General features: G+C 39.3%; 1 protein-coding gene across 1 annotated transcript; it reads left to right on the forward strand.

Moving 5' to 3' along the window:
- The first annotated feature begins 6,036 nt into the window (after positions 1-6,036).
- LOC120423518 (intraflagellar transport protein 122 homolog) lies at positions 6,037-10,862 on the forward strand. The gene is made up of 6 exons (XM_039587361.2): positions 6,037-6,279; positions 6,350-6,580; positions 7,355-8,806; positions 8,866-9,966; positions 10,029-10,428; positions 10,484-10,862. Exons 1-6 carry the CDS (start codon positions 6,215-6,217, stop codon positions 10,733-10,735), a joined length of 3,501 nt encoding a protein of 1,166 aa, XP_039443295.1. The 5' UTR covers positions 6,037-6,214; the 3' UTR covers positions 10,736-10,862.
- The last annotated feature ends 8,899 nt before the right edge of the window (positions 10,863-19,761 follow it).

The following is a 19,761-nucleotide window of genomic DNA, read 5'->3' on the forward strand; positions in this document are numbered from 1 at the left end:
TCACTCTCACGTACTCTGGTGGTACGAAGCGACGGCCGCCATGTTGGACGCGCAGAGTTGCCAACCTAGTGGCGTCAAATTTGATTACTCGTTTAGCACATAAACTGAATTCCAGTTGGAATAAAACTCTGAAAATCCTAATTTTAGCTTGAACCAAACAAAGCTTCATTACATTATGTCTAAATACTGTAAAATATATCAAATCCCTCTTTCATTATCTAATTTATTCCAAAAATCAATCTCATTTGAGCATTTTAACCTGTGCTCAGTTCAAACAAAACCGACGCCACAGAAGAGCGAGAGAAACGATCCGAACTTCCGCTCACCAATACACACAAGCAATCGAGTCACATTTTTGAACGCGCGCGCTATCCGTGCGCTCATTCAGAAATTACGTGGAATGAAATCGCCGAAGCGCGTGGCGTGGCGTTGAGCTTGGGGAGATGACACACGTGGTTTGCATGAATGGGAGGTTTTCTATAGATAACAGGAACTGTAACCAACCTGGTCATTCCGAGTTTCCAGATCGGTTTCGTAAAGAGGATATCCCTCGGGATATCGTTTACTAGTCCAAATCAATTAAAGTTTGTCAAATCTTGATCTTACCGAGTTTTCAAAGTTTGGGGTTGAAAACGACAAAAATCTCGAGCATTTTTGAAACTACAGTTTTGCCGTTGCAACTATTATTTAAAGTATATATCGCCTCCCCCTTCAAAATTAATCTGGAGCAAAAAAAAAAAAAACTTAAAAATGACAATGGAAATAGAAGTCTAACCAATTAAAACAATATGATATGCATTTTTTGCATTGCTAATAATATCTGGAGCCATGGCTTTCTACCTATACAGCCTATGATATACAGCCTTGATCTGGAGCAACATTTGAAATGGGCGGTACGACATTGCTCTTACGGCTTTTCGTCCCATTTAAACGCGTGTAATGAAAGGCCGCCCCTTTCAAATGTTGCTCCAGATATTTAGCATGTTTGAGTTCGTAATCTACGACACCGCTCGTTGTCTTATTTTCAGCGGTGGAATAATCATCATCAAAAGAAAATCTTTGGATGTTCATCAAGAGAAAAAATCCGGAGGGAGCATAGCTTTCCTCTCTCGCGCACGAAAGATCGGTAAAAAGAATCTAAAAAAATCATCATCTTGATTGTTCGGTGGAACATCTTTTTCACTACTACACTTGCAAGTTTAACGTCACACGTCGAAAAATGACCTGTAACATTTTGTAGATGGGCAATGTGTGTAAACAAAGTGAAATGAATATTTTCGAGTGGTGCTGACAAGGGAATTCACAAAAATCATCAGCAGATTGATTTTCATGGAAAATTTCGGGAGCGATTTCCTTTTGCGTGATTTGCTTCCTCTCTCTTTCGCGGGTGAAAAAAGTTCGCTACCGTCAGTGGGGGTGACTATGGGTCAAAAAACGAAACACCTCTCGAAATTTCCTAATAACAAAAACAATTTAAATAACATCGAAAATCTTTTAACGTAGATTTGTTCTTAGATAGTTTACTAACATTTTCCCAAAATATGGTCGATTTTGATGAACACTACCTTAAATGCCAATTGTTTGAAAATTGACCCAATCTCACCCCTTAGAGGGGGTGACATTGGGTCAAATTAAACTAAAATGATGCTGAAATACAAAGATATGGTAAAAACAAGTCATCCAACAGCGTTTCTTGTTCGAGGGAATCGTATTGACACGCTACAATGTTTGAAGTGGAGATTTTCAAATATTTGGGTAGTTTTCGAGCAATTCTAACAATAATATTAGAAAAATGATTTTTCGAGAGGTCATTTTTGGCCAAAAACGTACCCCAACTTTAGACATCTGCCAAAATAACAGGATATGTTCTAGGAACGAATTTTTTTCAGCGAAGTCATCTTAAGATGTCCCCTACACAACCCTTTTAACAGAATTCAGTTTCATTGAAAAGAATCTGAGAAATGGTAAAATCCGTAAAAAATCACTTTGACCCAATCTCACCCCCCAGACCCAATGTCAACCCCACTGACGGTAGCGAAATTGATTTGGATTTTTAAATCCAAGATGGCGGCCAAAATGGTGGTGATGAAATAATGAAAAAAATAGGTTTTAATTTATTGAGCCAGACAAATTTTACTGAAATGGGGTCGCAGAACTCGATTTGATGTTTAAAGTAAGAAAATAAAACCAAACATTCGGATAATCAAACTTCGGATATCAATACACTCAACCCCCGATGGTTTGACACCAACTGTTGTCAAACGAACGGGGTCACTTTTTAGTTTGACATCCCTTTTACACGGAGTTCTCACACACTACCAAACGTTTGTTTTGATAGTGTGCGAGAGCACCGTGTAAAAAGTGACAGTTCGTCACTTTTTAGTTAGACTTCGACCAACCAACGAAAAAAGTGTCAAACGAAAAAGTGACCAACCACCGGGGGTTGAGTGTATTGATATTGATTGATTTAATTTAATATCAAAATTGGAATTGAAATCCATATTTTCAACATTTGACTGAAATAGAGGATTTTTTCAGCACAAGTCGTACATTTATCCAACGAGGTTCACCGAGTTGGATAAATACGAAGAGTGCTGAAAAAATCAAGTTTCGCAACGAGTTCCATACAACATTTTTGCAATTCCAAAAAACACACACTGAGTGAAATTTTATGTCAAATTTTCATGTATTTTGTCAATAAATCGTTTAAATCAAAAAAAAAAAAATTGAAAAGTGTTACTTTTCGAAATAAGTGCTGAAAAGTTCAACTTTTCAGCACCCATTTGAGTGCTGAAAAGTAGAACTTTTTAACATTTATTTTGAAAAGTGTTGCTATTTGATTCTGTTATTTTTGGTACAGAAAAGTAGGCTATTTCGTCGTTCAAGAATGACAGGAAAAGTAAGTAGTTTCACGACGGAATTGCAAAAAAAAAGTTTTACAATGCATTTTACAATAGTGACAAAAACTTTTCAAAATATTTGTACCTGCTTTATACACATTTAACGTTATAAAATAAAATTAATTCAAGAAAATATTTATCAAGCTTTTCATTCAAATCAATTTGATGTAACATTTTTTTTATCAAAAACATCACAAAATACAGAAAATGTGTTTTTTCTCGATTCAATATTTTAAGAATTTTTCATGGCATTTTTTTCAAAAGTTATTTTTCATAAGGTCCTTTGCGCATAGAAAAAAAAAAAGTTGTCCATAAGTGGTTTTGAAAAATATTCCTCAATTCATTTAAATTTAAGTGTTTGTTTATTCCTGCAAATCAGTGGTTCTCAACATTTTGCATTCCATTGATCCCATGACTTTTGCATTATATTGAATATTTAGATTGATTGGTGTCAATAAATCACTTCGAAGAGAATTCATTACATGTATTATTTATACGTTTTGAAAACCGATAATTCAGACTTTGGCAAAACCTCAGCGAAAATCTTAATGACCCACAATAACGGCATTTTTTAAAGCTGTTTAAGTTTAACGAATGTGTTAACACAAAATTCACAGAAATTGATTAAAATATTTGTTTTTCCAAAAACGATCGAACAAAACTGGAAAACTCGAGAACATCCATTAATTTATTTTAAATATTTTTTAAGAACACTCATGTATGAAACCATCTTAAAACATACAGAAATGAAACTAATCTCTTAAAAATAATGTAAAACTGTTCAACTTAAAAAATAATAAAAAGTGTGAAATCTCGTTAAATGTAATTTATGAAAACCCAATGATTTCGATTTATTTGCATTAATGACAGATAAGAATTTTTTTTCTTGCACACCTATTTGAAGATAACGGATTTAATTTGCATCCTCATTTCCCTAAAAAAAAATCAAATTCCCCTCCAGTGAGGAATTCCTTACCGGTTAAGAAGCACTGTTGTAAATTATACAACGTCAATATTTTTACCTGAAGAATAAAATTGGTTTGAAAATAATAATAATTGAGACTGATCCCAAATTTACACATAATCAATATAGTCCAGATGGAAAAACTCATGATAAACTTAATATTAATATTTATTACCGTAATCTGGGGTGAATCGGGACTAAAGTCTGAATAGGGACAGCAGTTTTTAGAACAATTAAAGCTTATAAATTTGGAAATGGATGTACACATTTTGTTGGCCTGAGTCTGTTCTAACCGAAACCAACAAGAAAAATCAAAATATTGTGCTCCAACATGATTAAAACTGCTGTCCCAATTCGCCCCATGTGTCCCGATTAACCCCAGTTTACGAAATTGTTTATTTTCAATCATTTTAAAGCAAAATTCAAATTTTCTGTCTCGGGAAAAAAGGAGGTTTTTGCTAGGGGTTTTGAAATTTCATCAAGATAATTTTTAGCAACTGCAATTATTTTGCGCAAAATGGATCGTGTATATCAATTAAGGTCGTAGAAGGTGTGTTTCACTTTTGGGGTAATGACTGCCAATTATGGTTCTGAATTCAGGGTCCAGAAATAGTAAATTGAAATGAAAAAATAATCACTATATGTAAAATACTGCAACAAACAACACAACTAAAACCATTTTTTGATTGATACATTCTGAATCAAGATTTGAATGTTTTTCTAAACAAACATGGCCGCCAAATGGCCGATCGGGAATGATGCCTTCCAGAGCCTTAAAACCCTCGAACTTACTAATTTTACTCGATCCAAATCGAGCAAAAATTCGCTCTCAAGAAGAACATTTTTGAATATTCACAAACTGTATGTTATTAAAAATAACATAAAATAATTTGTTCGTTCTACAGCATTGCCTTGGCGTTCTCGATTTCGAGATTCCTACTCGAAACTAGGTGTCCGAAGGCTTGACTGTTGAGGCAATTGCAAACCTCTTTTTACACCTAAGCTTCCATCCACCCCTCGATTCAAACTGACGATATTTGGATTGTGAGTCCAACTGCCTATAGGCAAAACCCAAAACTGGCAGCGCTAGTCCGAGAGAATGATGGTCTCGAGTCGAGAGAATAGTGGTACCATTCACGGACGCAGAGAACACAGCTCGAGATGGGCGATAGAACTATTCTCTCGAGGTTCATTTGCAAAAAAAGTTCATCCGTCAAACAAAAAACCGAAAGTGTCGACAACGGGAATCGAACCAGAGACCTTTGACAAACCAATCCAATGACTTAGCTGCCTCGGCCACCACAGCTTGGTGACCAAGGAGAAGTCAGAAGTCGATGTATGACACTTGTTGGAGATTTATTGATTCAACTAACAAATGAACTCATTTGTTATGATGGTGTGAGTTGGTACCATTATTCTATCGATTTTGGCACTGAGCCCTCAATAAATTTTGAGAGAACGATTATCTCGACTCTGAATTTTGGGTGTACCATCTATCTCCACCGAGGCAGGACCCAGGGAGACGACTCCTACACCTGGACTGAGCTATCGACCTAACCCTTTAGGTTAGACCGGGGCCAAAATTTACTTCCCCGTCCGACGGAAGGCGTGATCAGACAAATCTCGTCTCGAAAAATGCCACCGGGATCTTCTGGGATCGAACCCGGCCCACTGGGTGAGAGGCAACCACACTTATCCCTACACCCCAGTCGTTGTTTTGTATGTATTTTTTCGTAAATTTATCGATGCCTCTGTGCTCTCTTGTACTAAGCTTGCTAGTTTTTCTATCTATTTTATATAAAAGAGCACAAAGGTATCGTTATGTGGACTAATCAAAATAGAACATAAACAGATGTAAATTGACACATCTTTATATGTAGCATTACACATTTTTACAAACACAAAAACTTTCAACATTCCCAGATGTAATATTGCCATGAACATTCGAAACATGTTAGACCCATAAACACCCACCGTGTTTCCAGAATGAAGCTTAACATTCATGCAAAACCCTTATTTGTGGTTGTAAAATAGCGGCTCTCCGATTCACAAACATCAAGCAAAAACTGTAAACAAATACGATACCAGTGTGAGTAACTGCGCTCATTCATGCCAGTGTCGTTCATTGAGGGAAGGATAACAGTGAAACGCACACAGGCATAGACGAACCGCGCGACTATCGCCAAAATAACAGTAAAACTTGTGGAACGGCCGTACTCTCAGAGGGAGGTTGTTGGTTTGTTGTGGTCCAGCTTTAAAACAGGTTAAACTTAGCAAAAGATGGATCGTTTCTGGTTGGAACATTGCTAAACTTGGAACTGACCTGTGGTATAGTACAAAATCCATCGAAATGAGAGCCATTCCAAAGTGGGTCGAAAAAATCCACGACGCAAACGAAAAGAACGATGTTGCCAGGTAAGGTGTTTCCAGATCGATAAATCAATGGATGGTTCCAAGGTTCATTGCACGATTCATTCTCTTTTAGCATTCACTCGATTTGCTTCCACCCGGAAGGACTTCAGCTGGTGGTGGGTGCTGGTGATAAGGTGGTCGTGTACGATCCACAGGACGGAAACGTTGTTAGTTCGTTGAGGGGACACAAAGATGTGGTGCACTGTGTGGCTTATGCAAAGGATGGCAAAAAGTTTGCGTCCGGAAGTGCCGACAAGACGGTCATCATTTGGACGAATAAGCTCGAGGGGCTGCTCAAGTACTCGTGAGTATCTGAAATTTTATTTTTCTTTAAGTTCTATTCATTATCGATATATTGAATAGGTTTGCCGGTTTGCTCCTTTGTATGTGAGGGAGAGTGGGGAGACTTGATCCCCTTTTTTTGTATCGCACATAACTCAGTCAATTTCTCACAAAATTATGAACTTTTTGCATGAATTGAAAGCTTAAACATTCAACTATGTTTGGCTGATAAGGGTATTTCACCAGATAAACTCTTCGAATCATGCCAAGCGTTTAAAAAAAAAAATTTAAACCGGCATTTTCAAAATGCTGGGGGTAATTCGATTCACCTTACAACATTTTGGAGAAATCTTAAGGACAATGTTTCTTATTCATCCAAACTTTTAATTTTCTATTAGTTACCTCAATTTCACATTAAACCAGTACGTTTGTGTTCAAAATATAACAAGTTTAGCATGCAAAATATTTAAAAACTTAATATTTTCTTTTTTAGTCCAAAATTGAGCATGTTTACAAAAGCTGGTAATTTTTGTGTTATGTACTAAAGGAAACTATGTACGAAAACCCAGCCCAATTATTTAATCTTGAGGCTGATTCCAGTGACTGTAAAAATGCAGGGATCAAGTCTCCCTAAACGCACTTTTTTAAACAATTGATTGCAAAAATAGTATAACGATAAATTTAATGTCAAATGCGTAAGGGTTTTGAAGTTGATATGTTTATCAAACAATTCATGTATAAAAAAATGTTTATAAAACTAATGAAGAATTCTAAAACCTTCTTCCCTCTCCCACAGCCACGGCGACTCGGTCCAGTGCCTGTCGTTCAACCCGGTGTCCCACCAGCTGGCCTCGTGCGCCGTGTCGGACTTTTCCTTCTGGTCGTCGGAGCAGAAAGCGGTCCAGAAGTACAAAACCGCTGCCCGGGTAAATGCGTGCGCGTGGACCAACGATGGCCAGTATCTGGCGCTGGGCATGGCCAACGGGGTAATTTCGATCCGCAATAAGGCGGGAGATGAGAAGGTCAAGATTGAGCGGCCGGGTGGCGTTAACAGCCCGATCTTTGGACTGGCGTGGAATCCTCCGGCGGCCGGATCGGCGGACATTTTGTGCGTGATCGATTGGAGTCAAACGTTGTCGTTTTACTCGCTGGGAGGGCAGGCGATCGGGAAGGAGCGGAACTTTAACTTTGATCCGCTGTGCTTGAGCTTCTTTCCGGATGGGGAGTTCTTGACTATTGCTGGATGTAACAAGGCGCTGCAGCTGTTTACGCGGGACGGGATTCGGTTGGGGATGCTGGGCGAGCAGCACGAGTCGTGGATTTGGGCGACCGCTGTGAATCCGGTTGGGAATTCGATTGTCGTAGGGTGTCAGGACGGAACGTTGGCTTGTTATAATTTGGCGTTCAACACGGTTCACGCATTGTATAGAGAGCGTTACGCATTTCGCGAAAATATGTGCGATGTGATCATCCAGCATTTGGTTTCCGGGCAGAAGGTTCGCATCAAGTGTCGCGATCTGGTGCACAAGATTGCGATTTATCGTAACAGGCTGGCGGTTCAGCTGCCGGAACGGGTCGTGTTGTACGAGCTGAGTTCAGCGGAGAATCAACCGATGCACTACAAGGTGAAGGAGAAGATCGCCAAGAAGTTTGAGTGTAGTTTGCTGGTGGTTTGCGCGCAGCATTTAGTGCTGTGTCAGGAGAAAAAGCTGCAGAGTTTGGACTTCAATGGAGCTCTGCAGAGGGAGTGGATCATGGATAGCTTTATCCGGTACATCAAGGTTACGGGTGGCCCAGCCGGCTGTGAGGGGCTCTTGCTCGGGTTGAAGTCCGGCCAGGTGTGGCGGATCTTCCTGGACAACTCGTTACCCATTTTAGTGACCACGGTTCTATCGTCAGTGCGATGTCTTGATCTGAACGCCACGCGTACCAAACTCGCAGTCGTGGACGACGCAGGACGGTTGGTGGTTCGCGATCTGATAACCGATACGATGCTCTACCAGGACGCGAATGTGAACTCGGTCGCGTGGAATACCCACCTGGAGTCGATGCTGTGCTACTCGCATACCACGGGTGGGTTGAGCGTTCGCGTTGGTTCGTTACCGCCGCGGAGTCCGCAGTCGATGCTCGGGGTGGTCGTTGGACTGTGCGGAGCTACGGCGTTCTGTCTGCGCGGGAACGTGATGAGCAACGTCCCGCTGGCGCTAGGTGCCACCATGTGGCAGTTCGTGGAGGCAGGGCTGTTTGAGTAAGATCGTTACACAATTCTTATGAATTCGAGGGATTAATTTGAAATTTCTATTCCAGGGACGCCTACCAGGTAGCTTGCTTGGGAGTACCACTATCTGACTGGGAAGGTTTGGCGCAAGCAGCGCTTGAAGCTCTCAACTACCACATTGCTCGTGAGGCTTACGTCAAGGTTCGCAATCTACCATGGCTGGAGCTGATCAACGATCTCAAAGAGCGTCAAAAGCGTGGAGATAACTCAAAGGAGGTTCTCCTAGCGGACACGTACGCCTTCACAGGCAAGTTCAAGGAAGCTGCTCGTCTGTACCAAAAGTCCGGCAACAACAGCAAAGCGCTCGCGATGTACAGCGATCTGCGGATGTTCGATCTGGCGCAGGAATTCTTGAAGGAAGGAAGTGCCGCTGACAAGAAGGAACTGATCCGTAGACGGGCCGAGTGGGCATGTTCGGTGCACGAGCCGAGAGCTGCGGCGGAACTATTGCTGTCCGCTGGAGAGTCCCAACGGGCGATCGAGATCGTGGCCGAGCAAGGGTGGACCGATGTTCTGTTGGATATCGGGCGGCGCTTGAATGCGTCCGAGAAGGAACCGCTGGAACTGATCGCGACTCACTTGAGACGGTTGAAGGCGCTGCCGCTTGCGGCGGAAATTTACCGCAAGTTGGGCGAAGAGGAGCAGGTTGTTCAACTGCACGTAGAGGCGCGGGATTGGCCGGAAGCTTTCCGGTTGGCCGAACATTTACCCAAGATATTGCCGTCGATTCATTACCAGCACGCGCAGTGGCTGGCAGAGTCCGATCAGTTTATATCCGCGCACGAGGCGTACGTACTAGCTGGAAAGCCAAACGAGGCCACTAAACTGCTGAGGAACCTCGTAGAATGCGCTGTATCGGAAGAACGCTATTTGGACGCCGGTTACTACACGTGGCTCAGAGCCAAACAGGTTCTAAAACTGCTAGACGGTGAATCCATCCTGAAGGAGCAGAACCTCGTCGAGTACAAATCGCTGCAAAAGATGGCTTCAATCTACTACGCGTACAGCACGCTGAACTCATACCTGAAAGAACCGTTCACGAGCAGCCCTCCGTTGACCCTATTCAACACGAGTCGTTTCGTCGTGAACCAGATCAATGGACTGTCTGCCCCGAAAGGAATCAGTTTATTGTAAGAAGTCCCGTAATATCTGATATCTCCCAAACACTAACATAATCTCCTCTCATTTCCAGTGCCGTTTACTACACGCTCTCCAAGCAGGCAAAGGTCCTCGGTGCCAACAAGCTGCATCTGCAGATCAACAACAAGCTGCAATCACTCAAGGCCCCAGCCGGCATCCAGGAACAGGTGGACATCAGCTACATCACCAGTCGAGCTTGTCCGGGGGGCTTCAACGACCCAGAAGAGTACCTGCCGATGTGCTACCGCTGCTCGAACTACAGCCCGCACCTGCACGGCAATCGCTGTCCGAACTGCGGCCAAGAGTACGTGTTTTCGTACGTGTCGTTCGAGATTCTGCCACTGTCGGAGTTCGTCCCGGAGGAGGGCATTGCCGATCAGGAGGCGGAACGGTTGTTGATGGCACCGCCCAAGATGAACGATTACGGCCAGCCAGATCAGTTTATTCATGAGGTAGAGGGAGAGAGAGGTGTGACTTGGGATCGGACTACAATCTGTCTTTTTTCAGGACATCATCGATACCTTCTCGTCCAGCTTGGACCGCGATGCACTGCGAGCCATCGATCCCCGCGAGGTCATCATCATCAAGGGGCCGAGTCCGTTGCGGACGCGCTACTATCGGAACCTGCTGCCGGAGCTGCAGATAACCGTTTGTCCCGAGTGCAACAATGCGTTCCACTCGGAGGACTTTGAGCTGCAGTTTCTGCAGAAGGGATACTGTCCGTTCTGTCGGACCCCGGAAGATAGTTTGGTGAATTAAAAGTGTCCTTAAAATATGTTTTTAACGAGTGATCTCATTCCGTCCAACACCTCTTTTAGAGTGTGATGTAGTTATAAGTTGAGTGATTCTTTTTAATGCACTTTTTAGAAATAAATGCTATTGCACTTGAAAACTTTTAGATTAGTCTAACTATGACATACCAACTTATAAATTTCTAAAATTTCCATAATACTGTTACAGGGGTTACAGGTCTCGATTTTTTTCACAACCACAATCGGAATCGGTGGCTTAATCCAAAATTGAACATTTCAAACTAATCGGGGTATCAGAGAAAAATGTAACCTGTTTTCGCCGCATAAGCATCTCTCGTTCCGCGAAATTGGACCTGTCGATTTAAACTTATAATTTGTCGTCGCCAAAATATCAATCGACGCGTTCTCTGTGACTGAAAGCCGAAACAATCTCCTCACGCTACACCCATCAGTCGGAAACCCAAATTTACATCGAAATGTTCATTGCGCTGATACGATGAACCAAAATAATACCAACACACAATGGGTTCAGGCTCGTACCGAAGCTAGAAAACCAAACCCGCGGTGTGCGTTGGCACTGGCGCAAGGGAAGCTTGCTGGAAATACAACACATCGATCTGTGCATTAAAGGCAATTGAGATCACGATCACGGCTATAGTCAACAAGTCAAATGAGGTATGCCTTCACCAGAATTAAATGATATCATTTACGTTCTTGAAGCTTACGTCCGTGTTTGAGAAGTGCTTGCTCTACATTAAACGTTTTCCCGTCCGTTCACCTTCTATTCAGTTTTCTATATTTGGAGGCAGCGCGGAACTAAAGTGACGCTTGTTAGACGAACGCGGATTAGGGGAGAGTGGGGAGACTTGATCCCCTTTTTTGTATCGCATATACTGCCCCTGATCGCATAAGTGTCCCATATGCATTTTCATCTATTTTGAGTTATTGATGCAGTTTGGTTCAAAATTGTGTGCTCTTTCAAAAGAGCCTATAACATCCAGTACTTTGTTCTAGAAATCAGGAGGAAACCCAGTTTTTTCCTGAAAAATTAACACGAAGCCTTATGTATGGGACAAACTTCAAATGCGTTTTTCTCAGCTTGCTATTTTTGCATATGGGACATTTATGCGAACATGGGCAGTATAACTCTCTTAATTTCTCACAAAACTATGAACTTTTTGCATGAATTGAAAGCTTTAACATTGTTAAGCTGATAAGGCGTCATCCATAAAGTATGTCACTAGGGTGGAATCTAGTTAAATGGAAAAATTTAAAATGACAAAAAATCAATCAGCAACACATTTTTTGGGTCCCTTTTAGGGTCCCAAACAACCTCTCAAAATTTGGGAGCGATTGGTTAAGCCCACGATTGGCGCAAAGCGAATGAAATTTGTATGGAAATTACTATGGGAAAACTTGAATTTTCACATTTTTTAATTTACAAAATTCATGTTTTATTATTTTATGAAACTAACACCGTAGAAGTATAGCCCTGGATGTCCTGAACAACTCTCCCGAAGACAGTATGGTGCTAAAGTGCGCCACAAAAAAGATACAGAGTTTTCAAAAGTAGTGTATTGAAATAATCAGCGAAACTCACATTTTCTGCCAACATTGCCGAAGGAACCATGAAATACAAAATAAACACGATTGTTCTTATATTTTGATGAGCCTTACGTAAAATCGTTATGAAGAAATGTTCAGAAGACATTATTTAGTTAAAATGCACCCCAATTCCTAAAATATATTATAGTTTACGAAAGTTTCCACTTGACTTGGCAGTGTTGGCAAAAGGTATGATTTTTACCGAGTATTCCGAAATGACTCTCTTGAACGCTCTGTAACTTTTGTTAGAAGCAAGTTAGCACCATACTGTCTTCGAGAGAGTTGTTAAGGACATCAAGGGCTATACTTCTACGGCGTTAGTTTCAATAAATAATAAAACATGAATTTTGTAATTTCAAAAATGTGAAAATGCAAGTTTCCCCATAGTAATTTCCATACAAATTTCACTCGCTTTGCGCCAATCGTGGGCTTAACCAATCGCTCCCAAAGTTTGAGAGGTTGTTTGGGACCCTAAAACGGACCCAAAAAATGTGTTGCTGAAGAAACCAATTTTCGATTCCACCCTAGTATGTCACGCTCTACCCAAGTAACCACAAGCACGAGATCAAAACTCTAAATTCACTCTAAATAAACATCTTCGATGCTATGTCACTTTATATAGTCTTTGAAAATGTTTCGAAACATTTAAAGCATGAAGCATTATTGCTAACTGTATAATTACATTTAGAACTTCCTATTAGAGCTTCGAAACATTAAGCACAATAATGCTTCAAAGCATTTTTGGTATGATTTAATGTCTCTATAGAGTAAGCCTTTAATGTGCCATAACACTATATCAACTTCACAAAATGCTTTGAAACTTTGACATTTCTTTTAATGCTTCAAACCACCAAATCCACTTTAGTAGTAGCAATTAATGTCGTAAAGCATTCGATCATAAAATGTAAACATTACGGAAAATTGTTCCGTGCGGCTTTTCGGTAGGTAAATTTGGATTATTTGGGACTATTTCGAAAGTTATCAGTTATGTTTATCATTCTGCAGGATCTGGGTGTTCATTTGAAGGAATTTAAATGGAAGATTGTGTTCGCGAGCACCAACCGTACCGGAAGAACCGGATCAAACTGTGGCGGCTGTGGACCCGGAACCACCATCGTTGCCGAACAGTGCCGCAAATAATACACTAAACTCACCCGTCGTAAGCCGGAGCAAGAGTTTGTTTTCCTCCGGGACGGGTAATTTGCTTGCGCGGCAGCTCAGTCAGCGGAAGAACCTCGCCGGCAGCGGAGGACACTTTAAAGACTTGAAGGAAAAGTTAGTGGCCAGCAAAAAGGGCATCTAAATTTTGCAGTTCATATAATCGTGAGTGAGGAAAAATAAACGAAGATTTTGTTGTTAACTATTTAGTGTTTTATGTATCGGAAAAAAAGATAAAAATGCACAGAAAGCCACACATTGTGCATGATGGTATCAGAAGATCAGCTAAACAAGACTACGCAAAAACTACAAATTGAACTACTTTTGTTGTACGTGAGAAACATATCGATTATAATCTTCTCCTGAAGCATACTCATCGACAGGAGAGATGATCGGCGCGTGAATCAGCAGGGAACATTCAACAATAACATCTTCCCAGTCAAATCAATCCGAATTTTGAAACGGAATCTAATTAGAATCGTACACAAATTCCGGTTCAAACGCAACAACCGGTTCGAACACGGAACCGGTTGTTGCGTTTGAAACGGAATTTGTATACGATTCTAAATAGATTCCGTTTCAGAATTCGGATTGAGTTAACTGGGTAGGTTCGATTCTTTAAAGTGGGGCATTGCATCAAAAAATAATCCAAACAAGCTGAGAAAGCTCCTTCAAGTAAAAGAGAAAGAGGATAAAAAAAGAGAGCGACGTTTAAAAGCTTTATGATTCCACGGCCAAAGTGTCGGTAAAGTAGTATTTGTTGTTTTTCTTTAGTGTAGTGTTACTCTATATCAACATTTTCCAGGGTTACTGTATATCACCTCTAAACGTCGCCACTTTTAGCTTTTATCCCACTTTAAAAGGGAATATAGAGTTATGTTACCGTAAATGGCTTATTTTATATACCGATATAGAGTTGATATAACGTTACTTTTTAGTGTCCCGTGGTTACTTGGGTAGGGAGGGGGGGGGTCTGAGAAAGTGTGACATTGCGTGTTATAAGTATAGGGAAAGCGTGACAAAGGGGGGAGGGGGGGGGGGTAAATTTTGGCTGATTTTAGCGTGACGTACTTTATGGATGAAGCCTAAGGGTATTTATTCAGATGAATTCTTCAAGTCATGCCAAGCGCTTTAAAAAATATTTTAAACCGGCATTTTCAAAATGTTTGGGGTAACTGATCCCCCTTCCAACATTTTGAAGAAATCTTAAGCAACATGTTTCTTGTTCATCCAAACTATTTATATTCTATCAGTCACATCAATTTTACATAAAGCCTGAACGTTTTTGTTCAAACTATAACAAGTTTAAAATATTTAAAAAATTAAAATATTCTTTTTTAGGACCAAAATTGAGCATGTTTACAAAATCTGGTAATTTGTGTTTACAAAATATTTGAAAAATTGTTCAAACTGCAGTAAGTCATCAACAACTATACAAAATATCAAACCAATTCATTAAGCTTGAGATTGAATCCAATGACTGTAAAATTGCAGGGATCCAGTCTCTTTAATTGCACTTTTTTTAAACAATTGGTTGTAAAAATAGTATGACGTTAAATTAGACCTCAAATGCGTGAGTGTTTTGTAGTTGATAATTTTATCAAACAGTTTATGTATTAACAATATTTTTTTTGAATAAATTTTTAGTGTTTTCTACAGTCATCCCTCATATTCGGAGCAGTTTACAGATCGGCCAATGTTCAACAAATCATAGAAAATCGATAATTGAACATAATGATTTGATTTTACCTTCATGTGAATGCTTTTCTTGCGATCTTTCGATTGATGTATAGACCGGCTGTACATTTTTAAGTTTTATATCAAGTTTTCTAAGAAATACATTGACCCTTGAAATCCACAAATTCGGAACACTTTTTTTTTCTCTCCAGGAGTACAGTCATCCCACATATTCGGAACACCCACAAATTCGGAACACTTTAGTGGTAATTTGTCAATAGAATGCAAAATGCAACTTTTCTGCCGACCCTGCTATTTTTAGGGCCATTTTTTGGACATTCTCTTGCTATTTCACTAGTAAAAGTAATACTTTTTAAACAAAAACTGCATTTCAAGACTATTTTATACAGAGCACCAAAACACTGCCTCCAAATTGTCTGTTCCATAATTGTGGGATGTTATTGTGCCTCCCACAATTGTGGAACACCTGAATTTAACTGATATTTTCACAAAAAAAGTTATCAGACCATTCATAAAACATTACTAAGCATGAGTTTTATTGGTTTCAGAGTGCAAAGTCATTATTTTGTAAAAAATATGCACTCCTGGAGAGAAAAAAAAAAGTTTGTTTACATCGTAAGAAAAAAGTGTTCCAAATTTGTGGATTTCAAGGGTCAATGTTTTTCTTTGAAAACGAGATATATAACGTTAAAATGTACAGCCGGTCTATGCATCAATCGAAAAATCGCAAGAAAAGCTTTCACATGAAGGTAAAAGCAAATCATTATGTTTAATTATCGATTTTATATGATTTGTTGAACATTGGCCGATCTGTAAACTGTTCCGAATATGAGGGATGACTGTACATATTATTTACAAAATAATGACTTCGCACTCTGAAACCAATAAAACTCATGCTTAGTAATGTTTTATGAATGGTCTGATAACTTTTTTTTTGTGAGAATATCAGATAAATTCAGGTGTTCCACAATTGTGGGAGACACAATAACATCCCCCAATCATGGAACAGGCAATTTGGAGGCAGTGTATTGCTGCTCTAGATAAAATAGTCTGGAAATGCATTTTTGTTTAAAAAGTACTGCTTTTAATAGTGAAATAGCAAGAGAATGTCCAAATAAAGGCCCTAAAAATAGCAGGGTCGGCAGAAAAGTTGCATTTTGCATCCTATTGACAAATCACCACAAAAGTGTTCCGAATTTGTGGGTGTTCCGAATATTTATACATATCAAAACAAAGAAAAATGATCTCTTGGAGGTTTTTGTCAGCACTTTTTAGAAAAATATGTGTAACTCAATCTAAACATTTTTTAGATTTTTTTTTTGTATTTCACAATGAGTTTGAGTCAATTTTGCACAACGTTCTAGAACATAGCTATTTTTTTTACCCACATGCTGACGAGATACAGGCTAGGAATCCAGTGTCCCCGGGGATTAAGTCTCCCCTACATTTTTCTCTGATAACCAACAGATACCTCGTTAAAAAATCTGTCGAGTCCAGAAATGGATTATAGTGGAGCTTGGTTAGGAACGAAAGTTTGGTCGGGACGAGAGTCCCCAAAAATGAAGTTTTTGCAATTCCGTCATGAAACAACTGACTTTGGCTGTCAATCTTGAACGACGAAACGGCCTTCTTTTCTGTGTGTGTGTGTGGTCCAATCCAATACCCGCTAACCGGTAGCGAAATTATGGGAAAGTATAAGTTGTATCAGACTGTGTATATGCCAAATGCTGTTACAGCTTATCTCAGTCCCGGGTATTAGGTGGTGACAGCCCTCGCGCTGCTTCCAACGACCCATTTCAGAATGACAGAGCTCCTTGCGGTCCAATTCCGAGGTCGCTGGGCATTGTTCGGCCCCGCCTAAACATAGAAGCAAGCCTCTGAAGGAAACTCGATCTATATATTTAGACTTCCAATCCCCTCAGGCAAATCAGGGATCAGCGCGTATTTAATATGAGAAGATAACATGTTTCAACACTACGGATCAATTCACTGCTAGCGTGCTTCTGATGGTCGACTGCTTAGCGTCCCAGACCACCAATCCAAAGGTGTGAGTTCGAATCCCACCTGATTCATTTTAGATTTTATTCATACTCAAATTCCTGATTCCAAATTTCAAAGGTACCGACCGGGATTTGATCCCTGAACCTTCTGCTTGGGAGACAGAAGCCGTAACCATTAAGCAACGAAGCCGGTTGATGAAGAAATGACCTGCTTTTCTCTACCAAAAATAACAGAACGAAAAATTATACCTTTCAATACCAATGCTGAAAAGTTCTACTGTAATGAGTGCTGAAAAGTTGAACTTTTCAGCAGTGGTATCGAAAAGTGACCTTTTTCAATATTTTTTTTTTATTTGAACAGTGAGTTTACTTTTAAGTGATGCGTTTTTCGAGATTGCAAAAAATGTTTTAAGCAACTCTTTGCAAAACTAGATTTTGTCAGCACTCGTCGTATTTCTCCAACTCGGTAAACCTCGTTGGAGAAATGTACGACTCGTGCTGAAGAAATCTTCATAAACTACTATTATAGGTTTTGTGATTTTTTATGCACTACATACAGATTTAGAAACATATTCTACTGCACGAACAAATGTAGATATTTTCTAATGATGACATTTCAATTTGAGAACTTCTAAAATTTCCATAATCCAGTTACAACTCACACCCCCTACAACCACAATCGGAACCGGTAGCTCAACCCACCATTGAGCAGTAACTAATCGCCTTGAGGGATTGCCAGAGAGTCCAGAGAATCGTTTGTTCTTTTTGCCCAGGATGTTCGTTCCAGCTTCAGTTTCGCGCGCTTTTGATACCACCCATAATCCGATTGTAGGAAACTTCCCCCGCGGGGTGTGAATGAGCAACCTAGCAGCAGAAGCTTCGTTCTGGTTCAGAATTATGCGCCTCACCGAATTCGCGGTGAATGATGATTGTGGGGTGTGCCCCCTAGGTGTTGGGATTTGCGATGAGAAATCGAAAGTGTAATAAAGTGCTGATTTGTTCAGAAATCCTTTGGAAAGTGTTGGCAACAATTGAGTTTTGAAAGATTTGCATTAAACTTGGATGGGTTCTTAAGTGCTATATGCCAATGAGAAACATGTGGACGATACAATTTTAGTTGTAAAGTAAACAAAGTATCAGTTTCCATAAGAAAAATTGCGTTAGGCCGATTGAAATATTTTAAAGTTTTTGTTACAGTTAGTATGTGAATGCATAACTCTAGAAAGTAGAAATAACAGTAATATAGATTTGCAAATGACAACAACATTAAGACGTTTTCTGTATCATTCCAATTTTAGTCTACCATCCAACTGAAGCTAAATTTAAATTTTAACTAAATTAGGGGAAAGTAGGGCAAGTGTAACTAGCTAAGGAAATGCTCGTTATTACCCATTAAAAACGTTAAAAAATCTGTCGGATTTTTTCATAATCATCTTATTCCAGGTCTTGACTAAGACTTTGATAGAACAAGTGTTTAAAAAAATCCAGTTTTTAATGTAAAAACATGATTTTAAAATTTTTGATTTTCCGTACGTTCTACTCAACTAGTAAGGCAAGACGAACAACCCGTTGGAGCAAGAGGAACGAGCATGGGTAAATAACAAGGGTAATGCATAATAATACCTTTCTCTGGTATCAATACCAAATTTTGGTGTTCCTGAACCCTTTAAAATTTGTCTCAAGGATTATGCAAGAGCAAAATTTGGTATCATACCAATTTAAGGTATTGTTTTGATATTGCAAAAATTGCAGAATTTGTCAATGATCGGACACCACATATTGGTACAGTTTTTTTTGTATTGCAGTATTTTATCAAATTTCTCTGAAACTATGGGAAAATTTCGACCAATTTTGATGAGGTAATTAATTTTGAGCTTAAATGATGTCTCAAAGCAAATGCTTTCATTTGAAACCTGATTTTATTTTTTTTTATTTTGCGCTAAAATGATGTCTTAAAGCAAATGCTTTCATTGAAAACTAAAAAATTTAAACGTGATTTTTTTTTTTTGATATGTGCATTTAAGAAATGACTTGAAATTGTGTAAAAATTTCTAAGTTAGGATACCACATTTTGGTACTGTTTGGGTAATACAGCGTTTTATCATTTTTTTGAAACTATGGGAAAATTTTGACCAATTTGACAAGGTAATTTTGCGCTCAAATGAGTTGAAAACCAAAAAAATTTAAGTTGTTTTTTTATTATAGATATACTTACTGAGCAGTTCTCTAGGATTTCGGTCATTCGATTTTTTTTTGTATTTTTTAATCCGGCTGAAACTTTTTTGGTGCCTTCGGTATGCCCAAAGAAGCCATTTTGCATCATTAGTTTGTTCATATAATTTTCCATACAAATTTGGCAGCTGTCCATACAAAAATGATATGTGAAAATTCAAAAATCTGTGTCTTCGGCAAAGTTGTAGGTATGGATACGGACTACACTGGAAAAAATAATACACGGTTAAAAAAATTTGGTGATTTTTTTATTTAACTTTTTATCACTAAAACTTGATTTACAAAAAAAAACACTATTTTTATTTTTTTTTATTTTTTGATATGTTTTAGAGGACATAAA

This window comes from Culex pipiens, chromosome 3 (assembly GCF_016801865.2).
Source record: "Culex pipiens pallens isolate TS chromosome 3, TS_CPP_V2, whole genome shotgun sequence".
Lineage (NCBI taxonomy): Eukaryota > Metazoa > Arthropoda > Insecta > Diptera > Culicidae > Culex > Culex pipiens.